This window comes from Chenopodium album, chromosome 6, assembly GCF_948465745.1.
Source record: "Chenopodium album chromosome 6, dcCheAlbu1.1, whole genome shotgun sequence".
Lineage (NCBI taxonomy): Eukaryota > Viridiplantae > Streptophyta > Magnoliopsida > Caryophyllales > Amaranthaceae > Chenopodium > Chenopodium album.
The window spans coordinates 17,918,058-17,936,192 of record NC_137839.1 but is presented as its reverse complement, the minus strand read 5'-3'; the positions used below and the strand labels follow the sequence as shown (position 1 = coordinate 17,936,192).

At 41.5% G+C, this 18,135-nt stretch overlaps 1 protein-coding gene across 1 annotated transcript; it reads right to left on the bottom strand.

The window, feature by feature from the left end:
* Positions 1-14,825: 14,825 nt before the first annotated feature.
* LOC145634687 (uncharacterized) lies at positions 14,826-16,341 on the bottom strand. The gene is made up of 5 exons (XM_081686089.1): positions 16,208-16,341; positions 15,814-16,134; positions 15,599-15,736; positions 15,415-15,525; positions 14,826-15,339 (listed from the first exon to the last, which is right to left on the bottom strand). Exons 3-5 carry the CDS (start codon positions 15,683-15,685, stop codon positions 14,929-14,931), a joined length of 609 nt encoding a protein of 202 aa, XP_081542215.1. The 5' UTR covers positions 15,686-15,736; positions 15,814-16,134; positions 16,208-16,341; the 3' UTR covers positions 14,826-14,928.
* Between the last annotated feature and the right edge of the window lie 1,794 nt (positions 16,342-18,135).

Below are 18,135 nucleotides of genomic sequence, written 5' to 3'. Positions count from 1 at the left end.
TCGGAAAGATCTCAAGCGAGCCCAGGAAAAGTCAAAGGCGCGTAGGGACGCTCGCATTCAAAAGAAAGCAATCCCAATGGATCAGTACCCTCTTACACTTAATGGTCAATTCATAAAAGAAGGAGAGGACTATCCATGCCATGAATTTCCCGAGCCATTTGTCGTAAACGGCATAAGACAACCGGGATTTGAGATTTTCTTGGATTGCTACTTCACTGATGAAATCCCAACTCCTGTCCATAAGGAGAAAGCACCCCCATGCTTTGACTTTAACGTCATGGGATTACTGTTTGGGCGAGAAAAGAATGAGCCAACTTATAAAGAGGATAACTCCTCGCTCATTCAAACAGTCCTACAAAGCGAAAGCTTCGATCCCTCGAAGCTAATCACTCCAGCTGAAGGATCACTACAAGGGTGGCGCAAGACTATCAAGGTGACTACTCCAAGTGGAAGGAAGATATCCATCACGACAGGGCAAGGACCAATGTTTGAAGAGTCGTCTGAGTCTGAGTCAGAGTCGGAGTCTCTCCCCCTAGAGTCTTCTAAGTCTTTAGTAGTAGCACATTCCCCTCCTATTTCTTCTCCTAGAATAGTTAGTGATCAAGTCCCTGAGGACATATCTCACTCTTTGATGTAATGATCTCAGAGTATAATAATATTTCTCCTTCTCCTTATTTCTTGTGTTCTTCTCTAACCAAAGATGACGAGCATTGCTTAACTAACAATGAAAAAGACAAAGAAATTATTAAAGCAATGGAAACAATCGAAAAGAAAACACCGGTAGTTGAAGAAACTGAAACGGTTGATATCTCAAATGATTCAACCCATAAAAGAGAAGTTAAAATCGGATTAACACTGAATAAACAAGAAAGAACCGATTTAATTAACTTACTTAAAGAATTTATCGATGTATTTGCTTGGTCATACGAAGATATGTCAGGCATTAATAGAGAAATAGCTCAACACACTATACCACTAATTCCAGGAATGAAACCCGTAAAACAAAAGTTACGTCGAATGAAACTCGACGTAGCTCTTAAAATAAAAGAAGTTCAAAAACAAATAACTGCAGGTTTCATCAAGGTATCCAAATACCCCGAATGGGTCGCCAACGTTGTCCTAGTTCCGAACAAAGACAGAAGGGTAAGAATGTGTGTCGACTATCGAGATCTAAATAAGGAAAGTCCAAAGGACGACTTCCCTTTGCCACAAATCGATATTCTGGTAGATAACACGGTAAATCACGCACTTCTCTCATTCATGGATGGGTACGCAGGTTACAACCAGATTCTCATGGCAGAAGAAGACATGGATAAAACAACTTTTATAACACCATGGGGCACTTACTACTACACAGTAATGTCATTTGGGTTGAAAAACGCATGTGCTACTTACCAACGTGCAGCAACTGCCTTACTCCATGACATGATGCATAAAGAAGTCGAGGTATATGTCGGCGATATGATTGTGAAATCAAAAGACCGTTCAGGCCATCAAGTAGCCTTAAGAAATTTTTTCGAAAGGCTAAGAAAATATAATATGAGGTTGAATCCATCTAAGTGCGCTTTTGGAGTCACCTCAGGCAAGCTTTTGGGATATGTCATAAGCTCTATAGGAATAGAGATAGACCCAACCAAGATCAAAGGAATCATGCCAATGCCACCGCCCAAGACTGAGAAATAGATTCGAGGATTTATTGGCCGGTTACAATATATAAGTCGGTTCATATCAAAATTGACGACGATATGTGAACCTATCTTTAAAAAGCTCAAGAAGAATGTACCAGTGTAGACACCCATTTGTGTCTCCCCAAAACCAAACCCAGTGATGAGTGCCTTTCACGTCGAATCATAATCGAATGAAACGAAAGTGTGGAAAGGTCTAGTGTTGCGGAAAGTTTTATTTCTTTTCTTTTCTTTTCTCTTCTCTCTGTTTTTGAAAACTTTATTTTAAGAAAAAAGCCAATCCAGTTTGGTTGGTCCATGATATGGGTCCAATAGTGGTGTAGTTGTATGGGGCTTGCAAAGACCTTTCCAACGATATATTATAAGCCCAATTCCGATGAATATTGAGGAATTTATGGCCAATTTACTAGACTGGGCCCGGTTTGAGCTTTAAGTACGGCCCAATGATCTAGGGGAGGGCCTAATATGATTTATCATTCCTAATGTAATTAGGAATGTTTTTGGTCTTCTAGAACATTCTAGAAGGTCTCATCATTCCTAATTCAATTAGGATTCTTCAGAGTTTTTAATCAGATCAAATAGCATTTTCGACTGAAATTATATTATTTTATCTTCCAGTACAATAAAATTATCAGATTTTCGAAAACGCGTTAAAATCCGGTTTGGCGTCCAACCCCAGGCCTTGGCGCCTGGAATCAGGATTGGCGCCAGACGCCATCCATTGGCGCCTGGCGCTAGCCACTGGTCCTGGCGCCAATGAGCCAAGGCTGGCGCCAAGTTGGTTTTTCGTTCTTCAGACTCTGTTTTGATAAATTATCTTTTTTGGATGTTTTTCTCTATAAATGTCGTATCAAAAACTCCGTTTTCATTCACGGATTATCAATATTCATTCACCAAGAATCTTCAATTCTCTTCTTAAAATCATTCATTCTTTCTTTTTTTAAAACTTTGTTTTCTCGAATACAAAATTCCGCATTCGCAAGATCTTGATACACCTAGCCATATTCGAAGTTGTCTTCGCCCTAGACGTGAAAGGTTTAATTTCTGAGGGTTTGGTCCCAAATATCTCTTTCAATTATTTAATTTAATTGTTTGTTTATTATTTTCCTTGAAGTTACTAACGTGTGTATTTTGTTATTAGAAAGAGGTACGAGGCATCCAAGTAAGTGCTTTAATGGTTTAATTGATTTTATGATGTAGATATCATGCTTAGATTGTTATTTATGATTCCTAGTATCATGTCTAGAGTGTTTTTAATATTAAATATGATTGTTATGATGCTTCCTACGTTCTTTCTAATATTAATTCATGTTAGTATCATGTTAGGGCTAAAGCTTTGATTTTTATTGCTTAGTGACATACTAGGGTTTGTTATTAATCTTGTTAGTATCATGCCTAGGATCTTGCTATGTTTATTATGCTCTAACGTGATTGTGATTATATTTATGGTTATCATGGTGATTATGATGATGATTATTATTATTAATGATGTTTATTATTATTAATGTTGCTTGATATGCATATTATTTTATATTGTTATTGCTTGATCACCTTTTATTGCATGTTTAAAGGGAATTGGTATTTGCAACCACGCTTAATAAGATATTAATAATCTTGTTTAGGGTTAATTGTGATTATAATTCAAGTGATCGCCAATAATAGTTTATTTGTGCATTAATATTCAACCAACATATATTAAACAGGTTTAGGGTTAATCCTATTGATTGTATGTTAGTCAGAAAGCGCACATGAATACGAGCAGAATAAAGTAGAGGCCTATTATTAGGGCAGGTTCAATCTCTTTTAGGTTGGATTTGTACCTTTATCCCCGAACCCTATTTTGGTTCATGACCTTATGGAGTTGACGATCTCTTGGATCGTTAAGGGGTGTAACCTTCACCTCGTGAACGGTTTACAAGTTCCTTAAAAACTTGTTGGCGACTCTTTTGCTCTATCTTCTTCCCTTTTGGACGCCACCGTACTTTAGTGTATGATCACAATGGGGTTCAAGCTAGTGGGATTTTAAAGGCTTGAAATTATTCCCTACAGTTTTTGGCGACTCCACTGGGGAGGATTTCTATTTTAATTCCTGAATTTGTTTCGGCAATGATTTAGAATGAGTGGATGAGACTCGAAAAGTTTTAAGTATTTCATGTGCGTAATTTTGATTAACATTGTGTCATATGCATAAAAAGGTTCTCATTGGAAAGACCATCCGTAATGAGTCAAAAAACATAGGATTTTTACACGTAGGAAATTTGAGAAATGTCTTTCACAACTAGGACTGAAATAACACCGCGCGAAACAGGATGATTTTATTGAGCACAGAAAGCTGCTGAGGCATGTGGGAAGTAGCGTCAGGGGCCAGAGCTTGGCGCCAAACTTTTAGCCGTAGCGCCAGACGCCAGTATTGGCGCTAGGCGCTACAGTTAAAAGTTGGCGCCAGTCTCTGTTTGCTGGCGCCAATTTCCCCCAATACCGAGCCAGAAATATGCGTTCTAATTTCGACCAGTTTTTCGCGTTGTTTGCTCGATCCTACTTCCTGATTGAATTTTTTCTCATTTTTCTGAAACCCATATGTGTTCTACATATGGACATAACCTTCTGGGAATTCATGCTCTATCTACCCGATTGAACGCTCCTGGCAACAAAGGGTACATCTGAGATGTTGAATTCACCAAACCATGGAAGTGAGTTTTTTCTAAAAACTCGCGGTGTTCTATCCACACGCGTTAACCCTTCACGGTTAGGCTTCTACGCGGTGCATCTGAACAATTAACCATGGACCCTGTTTGACTAAACCATATCCCGAACTTTAGAGAATTAGAGCCATGGTTAGGTTGCGAACTCATTGCATCATATTGTGCCTACTTGACTAATTGTGCATTATTTGTTGTGCATATATATTCTATGCTCCTCCTAACCGTTTGTGGATTTGTGTTGAGATTATAATTAATGACTTAAAGAACTTTGCCTAATTAATTAATTAATTCGAGTTAATAAAGTTTTTCGTCTTTTAATCGGAATTGACCTAGTACGACTTTAGGCATACCCAAGTTGACTAATAATATCGAAAACAGTCCCAGACCGACGCTCCAATATTGGTGCCAAAATATGGGCTGTAGCGCCACTGTATGGTGTGTAGCGCCAGACATTTACTAAAAAGTCTGGCGCCAACCACCATATTGTGACGCCAGTCCTGTCGCTTGGCCGACAGTTCGGATTATTTGTCGAGTCATCACCTAATGTCTAATTAGTCAGTTTCCCGTTTAGTTCGGTTATTTTTGCTGGCAATAATGCTTAATTGAATCAATATTCGAGTTTAGGCACTAAGTCCCATGGTCTTACACAAGAGTCCAAGCATGTCACTTACACTCAATACACACACCATTACACATGTCTTGACCATGATTAAGGGAGTCTTGTGTGCACGCGTTAGGGGGGTAAGTCGGATATTAATCCTCCAATAAATAATAGTACTTAAGTTCCCTAAACACATGTACTTTATTGCTCCCTAAAAATATGCATACTTTTTTTCTTTTTTAAGGCCATAAAGTCAAACTGATTCGAGTCAAGTAATTAAAACGCAAATTGGCTTAATTTACAGCGCGTGGTCAAGAAAGGAAGGACGATTAATCAAAGATAACCTCTTCGTACAAGTCCAACTTTTTGACAAACCTATAGCTCGCAAGAGGAAAGCAAGAGTTATAATGGCAACTCAGGAAGAAGTTAATGATCTCAAGAACCAACTGGCTACTGTAACTGAGACACTAAAGCTTCTCGCACTTAAGATCGAGGATCCCGCGAAGCAACAACAAATGGACCTCATGCAAGAAAGCCTAAGCAAGTTGTCCAGCGACTACAAGTTTCAAGAACTCACATCCCAAGGGGTCTCGGTGGATAAGGATCTTCTTCCGCAGAAGTTCAGTGCCAACGACATCCCAAAGTTTAGGGCAATCGACAACCCCTACTTCCATCTAAGGGCATTTGAAACAATAATGAGTATCAAGGGTATCGATAAGAAAATTTTCCCTTCTCTGTTTTCGCTATCTCTCGAGAACGTTTGCCAACAATGGTTCTTTTCTCTTGAAAAAGAAAAGACCTCTACCTGGGAATCCATAGCAAACGCTTTCGTCGATAGGTACAAGTGCAACGTTCAAGTCGAAACTGACCATAGAGAACTTGAAATTCTCAAGCAGAAGGAGAACGAAGGCTTCACATCTTTCTTCAACAAGTGGAGAGAAACCTCAGCTAAAATGATTGAGGTACAAAGTGAAAAAGAGTCTGTGAGATTGTTCATTAAAAATCTCCAAGAAAAATATTCAAAGCATCTTAAATATCAAAATAACCTTCATACCTTTAAGGCTGTTTATGATATTGGGATTAATATTGAAGATGACTTAGCTAAATCTAAAGCTGCCAACAATAACTCCAACAGTGACTGGAAAGGAAAGAAGAACGACAATCCTTCTTCTTCCAAAACCGCCCACTCAAATAATGTTAGCACCTTTAATCTGGGAGAAGTTCTCGCCATGAACAACCAAGGACAAAAGAAACTGTTTAGGAGAAACTTCACTCCTATTGGCATGAGTTATGACACCGCATTTGATCGGCTAAATGAAAAAGGTCTTATAACTCCCATTGGACCATTTGGAGATCCACCAGTCGAGAAGAGATCGCCTAATTGGAACCCCAATGCACATTGCAAATATCATTAAGGTAGGGGCCATTCCACTGAAAGTTGTTGGAAGCTTAAGGAAGCTATACAAGACTTGATTGACAGTAATAAGCTGTCGTTGCCTCCTGCCAGTAAGAAACCGAGTATTGACAATGCACCTCTAGCTCACACATTGGCTATCTCCGATGAAGAAGGCGAAGTTGACCCCTCATCTCTCATTAATCCTGTCAAAGTAACCAACGTCGAAGAAGAAGAAGAATAGACCTTTTTCGATGTCGAAGATAGTCTTCCAGAACCAGCAAATGAGGTAGAAATACGAATACTCACGCTATATCTGAGGGAGACATCACAACTGTTACATGAAACTCTCAAAATTCTGAATGAACTTCGCAAGGAATATGATCAAGAACCTAAGAGAGAATTCACACCAGTAAAAACGACTTATGAGGCAAAACACTTTCCCTTACAAGTCACTGAAAGAACCAAGAAGAGCAATAAAGTGTATACTCCGATTGGGATCCCGTATGCACAAATGTTTAAAATGCTCTCCGAGAGTGGCAAGGTCAAACCTCTCGAACCGAGACCATTTGAATCATTAAAAAGAACAGATAGATATTACTGTCAATACCATCAGTCAGGAGGACATACCATAGAAAACTGCTTCAAATTCAAGGATTTGGTGCAGAAAATGATTGATAGAAAAGAATTAGTCCAAGTTCAACAAGAAGAGGATATAAATGTTAATGGAGTATGGGACAGTGATGAAGAATATGTCTATCTAAAAGACATGTTAGAACCTTCACCTTCCATATCATACACCACGGACGATATTTGGGCTGAAGAAGATTCATCAATAGACGTCCTCACAAGATCCGGGAGAATACAACCTCCTGTTTCAACACAACCCATGCCTACCGTACAACAAGTTCCAATACCTATCACCGAAGACAATGACATCGTTAAGAAATTCAAGAAGACAAAAGTGGAGATGAATGTATGGAAACTTCTGGCAACGTCTCGAGAACATAGGTTGGCTGTGATGAATGCCTTGGATAAAATCGGGATAGATTCTGACACTACTCCTGAGGGACTAGCTAACTTCCTCACGAGTGATCTCCCTAGTCCAATTAATCTAATCACCTTCTCTGATAAAGATTTACCCCCGGAAGGTGACAAGCACTACAAAGCGTTAAACCTCACAGTAGTCTGCAAAAGAATGAATGTTCCCATGACTCTTGTAGACAATGGATCGGCTATTAATGTCTGTCCACTTAGGACTGCGAGGATGCTCGGCATAAAGGATGAGGATTTAACTCCGTCCACACAAGAAATAAGAGCTTACGATAATACTCGACGTCAAGCTCTTGGCAAAATAACCCTAAATGTAACGGCAGGAGCAATAGAACATGCTACTACTTTTCAAGTGGTAGACATCAAAGCCTCATTCAATCTGTTGCTAGGACGCCCTTGGCTCCATGACCTAAAGGCCGTCCCTTCATCTCTCCACCAACAAGTGAAAGCTATAGTTGGAGGAATCCCCATCACTATTGATGCTTCGCCAATGAGGATCAAGTCAATAGAGAATCCAATCATCAACGTGGAGCACGACGAAGATGATGAGGACCTATGGGGCTTTAACGAAGAAGTCTCCTTAATCCAAGAGGATGAAAGGACATCTCTTTGCCACGACCCCCATTCCAACATGATTATCAACACCATGCTGAAGAAACAAGGACACTTCCCTGGGATGACCTTAGGAAAGAAGAAGGGGATAGCAAAATTGGTGGAGTCACCTGGCCTCCCTAAATTAGATACTTTCGGACTTGGTTTCGAACCGACTCGGAAAGATCTCAAGCGAGCCCAGGACAAGTAGAAAGCACGTAGGGACGCTCGCATGCAAAAGAAAGCAATTCCAATGGATCAGTACCCTCTTACGCTTAATGGTCAGTTTATAAAAGAAGGAGAGGACTATCCATGCCATGAATTTCCCGAGCCATTTGTTGTAAATGGCATACGACAACCAGGATTCGAGATTTTCTTGGATTGCTACTTCACTGACGAAATCCCAACTCCCGTCCGTAAGGAGAAAGCACCCCCATTCTTTGACTTTAACGTCATGGGATTACTGTTTGGGCGAGAAAAGAATGAGCCAGCTTATGAGGAAGATAACTCCTCACTCATTCAAACGGTCCTACAAAGCGAAAACTTCGACCCCTCAAAGCTAATTACTCCAGCTGAAGGATTATTGCAAGGGTGGCGCAAGACTATCAAGGTGACTACTCCGAGTGGAAGGAAGATATCAATCACGACAGGACAAGGGTCGATGTTTGAAGAATTGTTAGAGTCAGGGTCAGAGTCTGAGTCAGAGCCTTTCCCTTTAGAATCTTCTAAATCTTTAGTTATAACACCTTCCCTTTCTATTTCTTCTCCTAGGATAGTTAGTGATCCAATCCCTGAGGACATATCACTCTTTGATGTAATGATCTCAGAGTATAATAATATCGCTCATTCTCCTTACTTCTCGTGTTCTTCCCTAACCCAAGATGACGAACATTGCTTAGCTAACGATGAAAAAGATAAAGAATTTATTAAAGCAATGGAAACACTTGAAAAGAAAACACCAGTAATTGAAGAGACTGAAACAGTTGACATCTCAAATGATTCAACTCATAAAAGAGAAGTTAAAATCGGACTAACATTGAATAAACAAGAAAGAACCGATTTAATTAACTTGCTTAAAGAATTTATCGATGTATTTGCTTGGTCATATGAAGATATGCCAGGCATTAACAGAGAAATAGCTCAACACACCATACCATTAATTCCAGGAATGAAACCTGTAAAACAAAAGTTCCGTCGAATGAAACCCGACGTAGCACTTAAGATAAAAGAAGAAGTTCAAAAACAAATAACTGCAGGTTTCATCAAGGTATCCAAATACCTCGAATGGGTCGCCAACGTCGTCCCAGTTCCTAAGAAAGACGGAAGGGTAAGAATGTGTGTCGACTATCGAGATCTAAATAAGGCAAGTCCAAAGGACGATTTCCCTTTGCCACACATCGATATTCTGGTAGACAACACAGCAAATCACGCGCTTCTCTCATTCATGGACGGATACGCGGGGTACAATCAGATTCTCATGGCGGAAGAAGACATGGAGAAGACAACTTTCATCACACCATGGGGCACTTACTGTTACACGGTAATGCCATTTGGATTAAAAAACGCAGGTGCTACTTACCAACGTGCAGCAACTGCCTTGCTCCATGACATAATGCACAAAGAAGTCGAGGTATATGTAGACGACATGATTGTGAAATCAAAAGACCGTCCGGGCCATCAAGTAGCCTTAAGGAAATTTTTCGAAAGGCTAAGAAAATACAATATGAGGTTAAATCCCTCAAAATGTGCTTTTAGAGTCACCTCAGGCAAGCTCTTGGGGTACGTCATAAGCGCTAGAGGAATAGAGATAGATCCAACCAAAATCAAAGCAATCATGTCAATGCCACCGCCCAAGACCGAGAAACAGATTCGAGGATTCATTGGCCGGTTGCAATACATAAGTAGGTTCATATCAAAACTAACAACGATATGCGAACCAATCTTCAAAAAGCTCAAGAAGAATTTACCAGTAATATGGGATGACGAGTGTCAAAAAGCCTTTGACCGGATCAAAGCCTATCTCGCAAATCCTCCCGTATTAGCGCCAGCACTTCCCGGAATACCTCTTAGGTTATACTTGACGATTACCAAAGAGACAAATGGGAGCCATGTTAGCACAAGAGGTAGAAAACAAAGAGAATGCAATCTATTACTTAAGTAAGAAGATGCTCGAATACGAAACACGCTATACACCACTCGAGAAATTGTGCCTCGCTTTGGTGTGGGCCACGACTAAGTTAAGACATTACATGTTGGTGCATACCGTTTTCGTAGTATCTCGATTAGATCCACTCAAATACTTGTTCGAGAAATCAACGCTCAATGGACGTATTTCAAGATGGATAGTCAACTTAGCCCAGTTCGATGTGCGGTTTATGCCACAAAAAGCTATTAAAGGATCCGTGGTGTCAGACTTTCTGGCAGATTTTCCAATAGAAGACTCGACACCAATACAGGACAGTGAATTTCCAGATGAAGATTTGATGGTCACCGAAGATGATACTTGGACCTTGTATTTTGACGGAGCCTCAAACCAAAAGGGATGTGGTGACGGAGTACTACTAGTATCACCTAAAGAAGAACACGTCCCAATCTCAATAAAGCTTGATTTCGATGTTACCAACAATGCTGCTGAATATGAAGCATGTGTGGTAGGCCTTGAAACATCCCTGGCATTGGGAGTAAAAAAGTTAAGGATATTTGGAGATTCCTCCCTAATCATCAATCAAATATCTAAAAGGTGGAAAGTTAGGAGCGAAAGCCTAGCCCCTTACCAAATTTATCTGGAAACTCTTACCGATTAGTTAGAGAAGGTAGAATACACATATCTACCTAGAGAAGAGAATCAATTTGCTGATGCCTTGGCAAGATTAGCCTCAATGGTTAGGATTCCCACGGATATCGAGCAAATGCCTCTAACTATCGAAAAAAGGCACAAACCGGCGTATATACAGGCTATAGAAGACGACGACCCAGTCCAAGACAAAGATGAAGAACGAGAGGAAGAACCATGGTACACAGACATTCTCAATTATGTCACCAATGGAGAATACCCTCCTCATGCTGACAAAAGAGCTAAGCGAGCCTTGAGACTTTTGGCTTCTTAATATGTACTCATAGACAACGAGCTACATAAAAGGGTACCTAGAGGTCGAGCCCTCCTATGTGTAGGGAAGGTGGATGCACAAAGAATAATGAGAATGGTCCACGAAGGAATCTGTGGAACTCATATAAATGGCAAAATGTTAGTCTAGAAAATAATGCGAGAAGGGTATTATTGGACTACCATGAATAGGGATTGCCATCAATATGTAAAAAGATGCCCTAAGTGTCAAATTTATGCCAATTTACAGCACGTTCCTCCATCTTTGCTCTACACCTACACATCACCATGGCCATTCTCTACATGGGGAATTGACATAATTGGCAAGATCACTCCTCCAGGGACAGGAGGCCATGAATTTATTCTAGTAGCAATTGATTACTTTACAAAGTGGGTTGAAGCACAATCATATGCTAAACTCACCGCAAAACATGTAGTACTTTTTATCGAGAGAAATATCATTTGTCGATATGGAGTCCCACATGAAATGATAAGTGACAATGGAACTCACTTTCAAGCCGAATGTGAAGAATTGCTACATAAATATGGTATCCAACATCATCATTCGTCCCCTTATAAACCTCAAGCAAACGGAGCAGTCGAGGCAGCTAATAAGAATTTAAAGGTTATCATCGAGAAAATGACAGAAAATTATAAGGATTGGCCTGACAAGCTTCACTTTGCATTGTGGGGTTATCGCATGTCAATCCGTACGTCAACAGGAAATACACCATTTTCTTTGGTATATGGAATGGATGTCGTACAACCTATCGAACTAGAAATACCATCTCTACGTATTGCGCTAGAGAGTAAACTCGATGAAGTCGAATGGTCTAGGGCACGATATGAAGAATTGATCCTACTCGATGAAAAACGACTAGAAGTTCTACATCACACTCAGTGCTATCAAACTCGTATGGCTAGACATTTTAATAAGAAGGTCAAGACAAGAAATATCAAAGTAGGAGATTTGGTATTAAAAGCGCTAAGAAAAAATGTTTTAGATCCAAGGGGAAAGTTTAGACCTAATTGGTCTGGCCCCTACATTGTCAAAACAATCCTGTCAGGTGGTGCAGCAAAATTAACTGACATGGATGGCAATGAATTCTCAAACATGACCAATCTTGACCAACTTAAAAAATACTACCCATAATTACTTGAGTAGGACACTCAAGAGAGCTACGTTCGGCCTGATTCCTTAAGAAAGGATACGTAGGCAACCCATTATGGGTGCGGCCACTTTATTTTTTGACATCTCCGCGTTCCGGAACCAACAAAAAGACAACAAAAGTCGGAAAAGCAACTGGCGTCATAGAGCAGAGCCTGGCGCCAGAAAAAAGCCATTAGCGCCAGACGACAGTATTGGCGCCTGGCGCCAGACCTCAATAGCTGGCGCCAATTCTCAATTATTAACGCCAATTCAGTAATAAAATCTGGGCGAATTTCGGTGTTTTTTCGGAAAATTTTCGACTTCCGTACTCGAAGAATTTCTTGAAAATCAAGTTTTTCGGTTTTTCATTGCTTTAATAAAATAAATTTAAAGTAACAATTTAATTGAAAGCTGAAATTTCATTAATGAAATAAAATTACATTGTCAATGGAATTTAAATAAAGCTGAAATTAATTAACTTTAATTAAGAATCTAATAAATCTAAAGCTAAGCAATGGTCTAGTCTTTCTTCTCCTTCTTTGCTTTTTTCCAATTCTTTTCTGCCTCCTCCTCTTCATCCATTACTTTAGCTAGTAGGCATCCTTTAGAGGACCTACATTCAATCTTAGAATAGATTGTTTCTCCTTCAGCTAGCACCCCATGCTTCTTTTCCACCCAAGCCTTCTTGTCTATAACCTTCCTTTTCCCCTTGTCTTTAGTAGTATTCTTCTTCTTAGGCATTATAGGTGTCTTGAACTCAATTCTTGCACCTAAGCGTTCCTTGGCCGGTGTCACCCTGTCACCTAGACGATTCTTCACGTCAGTTCTACCCTGATCAATTGAAGACTTCTTCAGCAACCACTTCTTTACGTCATTAGGCAAAGAAGGGGGAACCTTTTGGGTAATCCATTCCCATAAAGGTCTAGCGCTCCAGTAAGTGTCAAATTTATCTACTTCTTGAGATATGGGATACTCATAGGGAGGACGAAGATCCCCGGAAGGAATATCTTGAAGCAAGCCATATTGTCTCTTTACTCTGCAGGGGTAATAATATGTCATGCGAGACAAACTTGGAAGACGGCAGAAAGGTTGCTTGTTAACACCAACCATCCTTTTTATTTTCCACCATGGGATGACCCACTTGATAGTGAAATCACGTGATTCAAAGACTTTCTTCCACCCATGGCGCCCAATTTTAGGGATGCGCTTCTTTCTTCTCACAAAGCAAGTGGGCGTATAACTTTCAATATCGTCCGGAGGGCTAATAAATCTTAGCCTTTCCATTAGCCACATCTGAAAAATTCCAATGCAAATAAATTAATATTACAATACAAAAATATATTTTTTGATTTCTGTAATTAAAAATATTATTTTTCTACCTGTAATAAAATTGGAGAACCGCGAAGAGGTGCTCTTGGGTCCCTTTTCAACTCATCTAGACTAATCATAGTCTCTCCAACTATCAAAAGCATTGGATTTCTCCCGGATTCAATTTGTTCTAGCACAGTGGTTATAATTGATTGACCCTCATTAATTTTACCACTACTAAGACAATATTGATTAACCATGCAGAATAAGAACGCCCTTCTTCTATATATGTGAAAAGATTCAGAAATCGGTTTATCAAAATTATAGCGTGCAAATTCCTTTAAGTTCACCACGTTGCCATCTACTATTTTTGATAAATCTCTTTCCTTCAAGTTAAAGAAGCGCTCAAAATCCTTATAGTAATATGCATCTACTCTAGGGATTACTACCAAGTCTATTGCAGGGAAGCCTAAAATAGCACCAAATTCCTCTGGCAAAGGGCTAATTTCATCATACCCTATTCTAAAACAATGTGTGTCAATGTTCCAGTATTCTAAAGCAGTATGTATGAAGTCTATGTCTAGATCTACCCCTTTAATGCCATATATTCCCCCCAAGTGAAATAAATCCAATTCTTTTCTTTCTCTAGCATTGAGAGATCGATACCATTCATGAGAATATTGGGTGAAAGTTTTAGTGGCTAAAGACATGATTATTTTTTCTAAAGAGAAAAATAATTTTTTCGCTGGAATTATGTGAATAATCGGCTGAGCAGGGGGCTATTTATGCACAAATTGCGAGGAATTTCAACCTGACTGGAATACGTAGTCAGCGTTAATTGGCGTCACACACCCGAAATTGGCGTCACCCATCTGCTATTGGCGCCACACGCTAGCAATAGCGCCTGGCGCCACGTGCCACAGGCTGGCACCAGCTGGCGCCAAGTCAGCAGGACAGCCGCGCGTGCTCAGTTTGCGTTTTGATATTAAATCGGAGTCGGTTAATGACTTTGAGTCCCCGTTTTCATTTCTTCTACATATTTTTCTATCCTTTTTTAATTAATTATTTTTAGTTAATTTTTATTTTCTCTTGGATTTTATAAAATCAAGCCTTTCTCTCCGTCTTATTTTTCCTTTTTATTTTTCTTTTCGGGGGAGAGAGTCGGATAATACCCTCCATCAATAATAAAAATGACGAAATTTTTGCGCAAAATTGTTATCACATCTGCACACACTAACATACACTAACATAATAATAGATAATACAGAACAAAGTGTCTAAATAACAAGTCAAAGGCAAAGTTCTATAAAAAGTCAAAATAAAATACATATACAGAAGTAAACTACGGCGCCGGAGGACGTAGGCCCATCATGCCATAAAACTGCGCCGTCCGAGGGGTCACCTCTCCACCAGCTCCGGCCTCAGCACCAACTCCAGTCTCCGTAGGAGGAGGGAAACTCAAAACAGGACCGCTCCAGCCAAGGTCAACCTGAGGCTGAGACCGCGGAGGCTGCTGCGATGACGAGCCAACCTCGTACATCCCACCACCTCTGAAAGCCGAGGTAGCCTCTCCCACCGGTGCAGTAGGAGCACCCTCAGAAGAAGACCCTGAGCCCTCAGCAACGTCGGCTCGAGCAGCCTCGGAACGCCCACCTCTACCTCCTGACGAAGTGCGACGACGTCTCGAGCTAGACCTCGCCAGATCTCTCCGCCCCTCAGGCCTCGTACGGGTGTGAGAAGCAATCGGCTGACCCTGCAAAAAGAATTAAATCAGAAACAAGGTGAAAACTGAAGAATAGTGCAGAAACAATAAGTAACGAAAAGTTACCTCTCGGACAGCGTCGTCTCGACGACAAGTAGCCGCGTTCCTCATCCGGACGAGTTGGCTCCGGAAGGCATCTATACATCGTGCCATAGCCGAAACCACCTCGCGTGAGGACTGTCAAGAAAAGTTAAGTCAGTAAAAATGCATGATAACTGAATACAAGATTCTGAATTAGAGCTAGACTTACCCTGGTGTGGTGACGAGGAATCGACCGCTCCACGAAGCGCTCGCCCTCAGGAGCCGGAGAAATCATCTCCTCAATCGGCCCGTACATCCCCTAGTAGTGGATGGACATACGGGGTGGCACAAACTCAGTGGGACCATCCTGATAAAACAGAAAAGAAATCAGCAAGGTATTACTTGGGGGCTACTTAGTGAAAAACAAAAAGTTAAGAATCTTACCCTCACATCCTCGGCCGGCACGGGGGCTGGAGCTAACAAAGGAAGTAGCTCCTCAGCATAACTCCGCCCAAGGATCACATGGGACCGCCAAAGAGAACCAGGCTCCTCAGCCATGCTCGACAACTCTCTCTCGTCGAACATGTGGCGTGGTGGAGGAGCAGGAACGACAAAGGCATCGGAGGAGTGATGTCTAGCAACTCTCTCTCCTAAGTACGCAACTACTCCGTAGGTCCCCAGAAAGTAACGACGCTCAGCAGAGTATTGTACCGCTAGTCCAGGGACTGTCCAACCGCCCCATGGCCGGTATACTACCTCAGGTCCCTATAAAAATACCAAACGGGTAAGAACATGTCTAAAACACGCAAAAGAGCAAGATAAACACCAAAAATCGTACCGAGATGATCCGACTCAGGACACGTGCAGTAGACAGGTCCACATGGTGGCCGCCCCAAGAGGCGCTCACCGGATACCCTCTCAGCGATGGTCTCGCCGGCGCAATGGAAGGAAAGTATTCATAAAACCAGATCTACAAAAAAGCTAAAGTATGAGTGAATGCTAACTAAACATATAGGGCTAAACTTTATAGGGAATAACGTTTACCTCTACGACTTTCCAGAAAGCAGACAAAGCAACATTCGTCCTAAAAGACCGGTGGCGACACGAGTCCCTCAGGGCGCGAACGAAGTCAGTATAGGCCAAGCTGGCCCAGTCATAAGTCCCGATCCGCCGGAGATCGCGAACAGCAGGGAGGTAGTAAAGCAACGCCCTACTACCCCTATCAGGGGAGAATTTCCCTGACAACAACATCAGCACAAAGATGCGCACCCGCTGCTCTCGGGTGGTCGCATCGTCATCAAGAGCCGCTGCCAACGTCGAGCGGCGAATCCCTCTAGCACTAAACTGAGTCGTCTCGACCTCAGCTCGGGCCCGAACAGCAATCGGCCCCAACAGTTCCTCGACCTCTGGAGAAAACACGTCGATACCGCCGTCAAATGGCAGCGGCACAGAAGAGAACTCCAATCCTGTGAAGAGACTGAAGTCTGTAGGAGTGACCATCATCTCACCCCCATGGAAAATGAAAGGTGTTGGTGGTGTCCCAAAAGAACTCCACCAGAGCGCGTACTACGTGGTGACCCCCGCTGGAGGCAACCATAGCCTCGGAGGTCTCAAACAGGGCAACCAATCCGCAAGACTCCCATAGGAGTCTCGTCTCTCGATCTCTGGCGATATGCATCCTATACAAATCGCCTAGGCCATCGCAGCCAGAGCCGTGATGTCGTGTCCTCCCAAGCTCGGTTCCCCGTCTCACCCTCTCAGAAATGTGGTGGACAGGGGCAAAGAACAAGGTCTGCTCATCCCACTCTGGGAACTGACCAAGCGAAGTGGACGGTGTGGTGTCGTCCTCCACGGGCTCATGCTCCCGTCTAGTGTTTCGGGACCGTGAACCTGAGCCTCGTTGTCTAGCCATGGTACATTGTGCAGAATCATCATAAATTAAGTTCTATAGTATCTAAAGGTTTGCCTAGCCACATGATACTATGTTCGCAAAAACAAAGTACGTAGTACTAAAACAGAGCACAAATTCGAATTGAGCAAGATAGCATTTTTTTTCAAGCAATCAAACAATTTCTTGCAACACTATAGTGATTATTGTGACAAATTGAACAAGAATTGCTAGCAAAAACAACAAGAACGGGTCACATTGTTTTTCACGACCTTAGGAGGTCCAACAATGGCGGATTGCTCATTTCTTCACCAAATTGAGTCAAACAAGTCTCAAATTACTCCCAAGGCAATATACAAACATAAACAAGCAATTTCATGGCATAAAACTTGATAAGCAAAGCAAATTGAGCATCATAAGTTTCGAATTTTCATGAAATTCGTGAATGAACATGCCAAAAATTCATAAAAACCGACGTGAGTTGGAGGAAAACTTACATAGATCGGGAATATGGATGAAAAGAGCTTTGATTTGCAACAAATTTGAGCGAATTCGGTTGAGAAACGAATGAGCAACGATCAATTGAAGTTTCGACTTCTTTCGAGCAGCGTTCGCAGCAAACCAGAGCACGAAATGAACTGAAAACAGGAATTTAAAGTGATTCCCGTGCTGGCGCCAGTCCCTAGGCATTGGCGTCACATTCTGTGCTTGGCGCCAGACGCCAATTTCAGCGCATGGCGCTAATGCCATAAGTCTGGCGCTGATTGATTTTCAGCGACGCCAAAGCAGCCAGCCACCTTTTGGGGTTTTGCTAGTCTTCTGCAATATATTTTGGGTTCCTTGGTATGCCAGTTAGCCCCTCTAAGCAATTTGACATG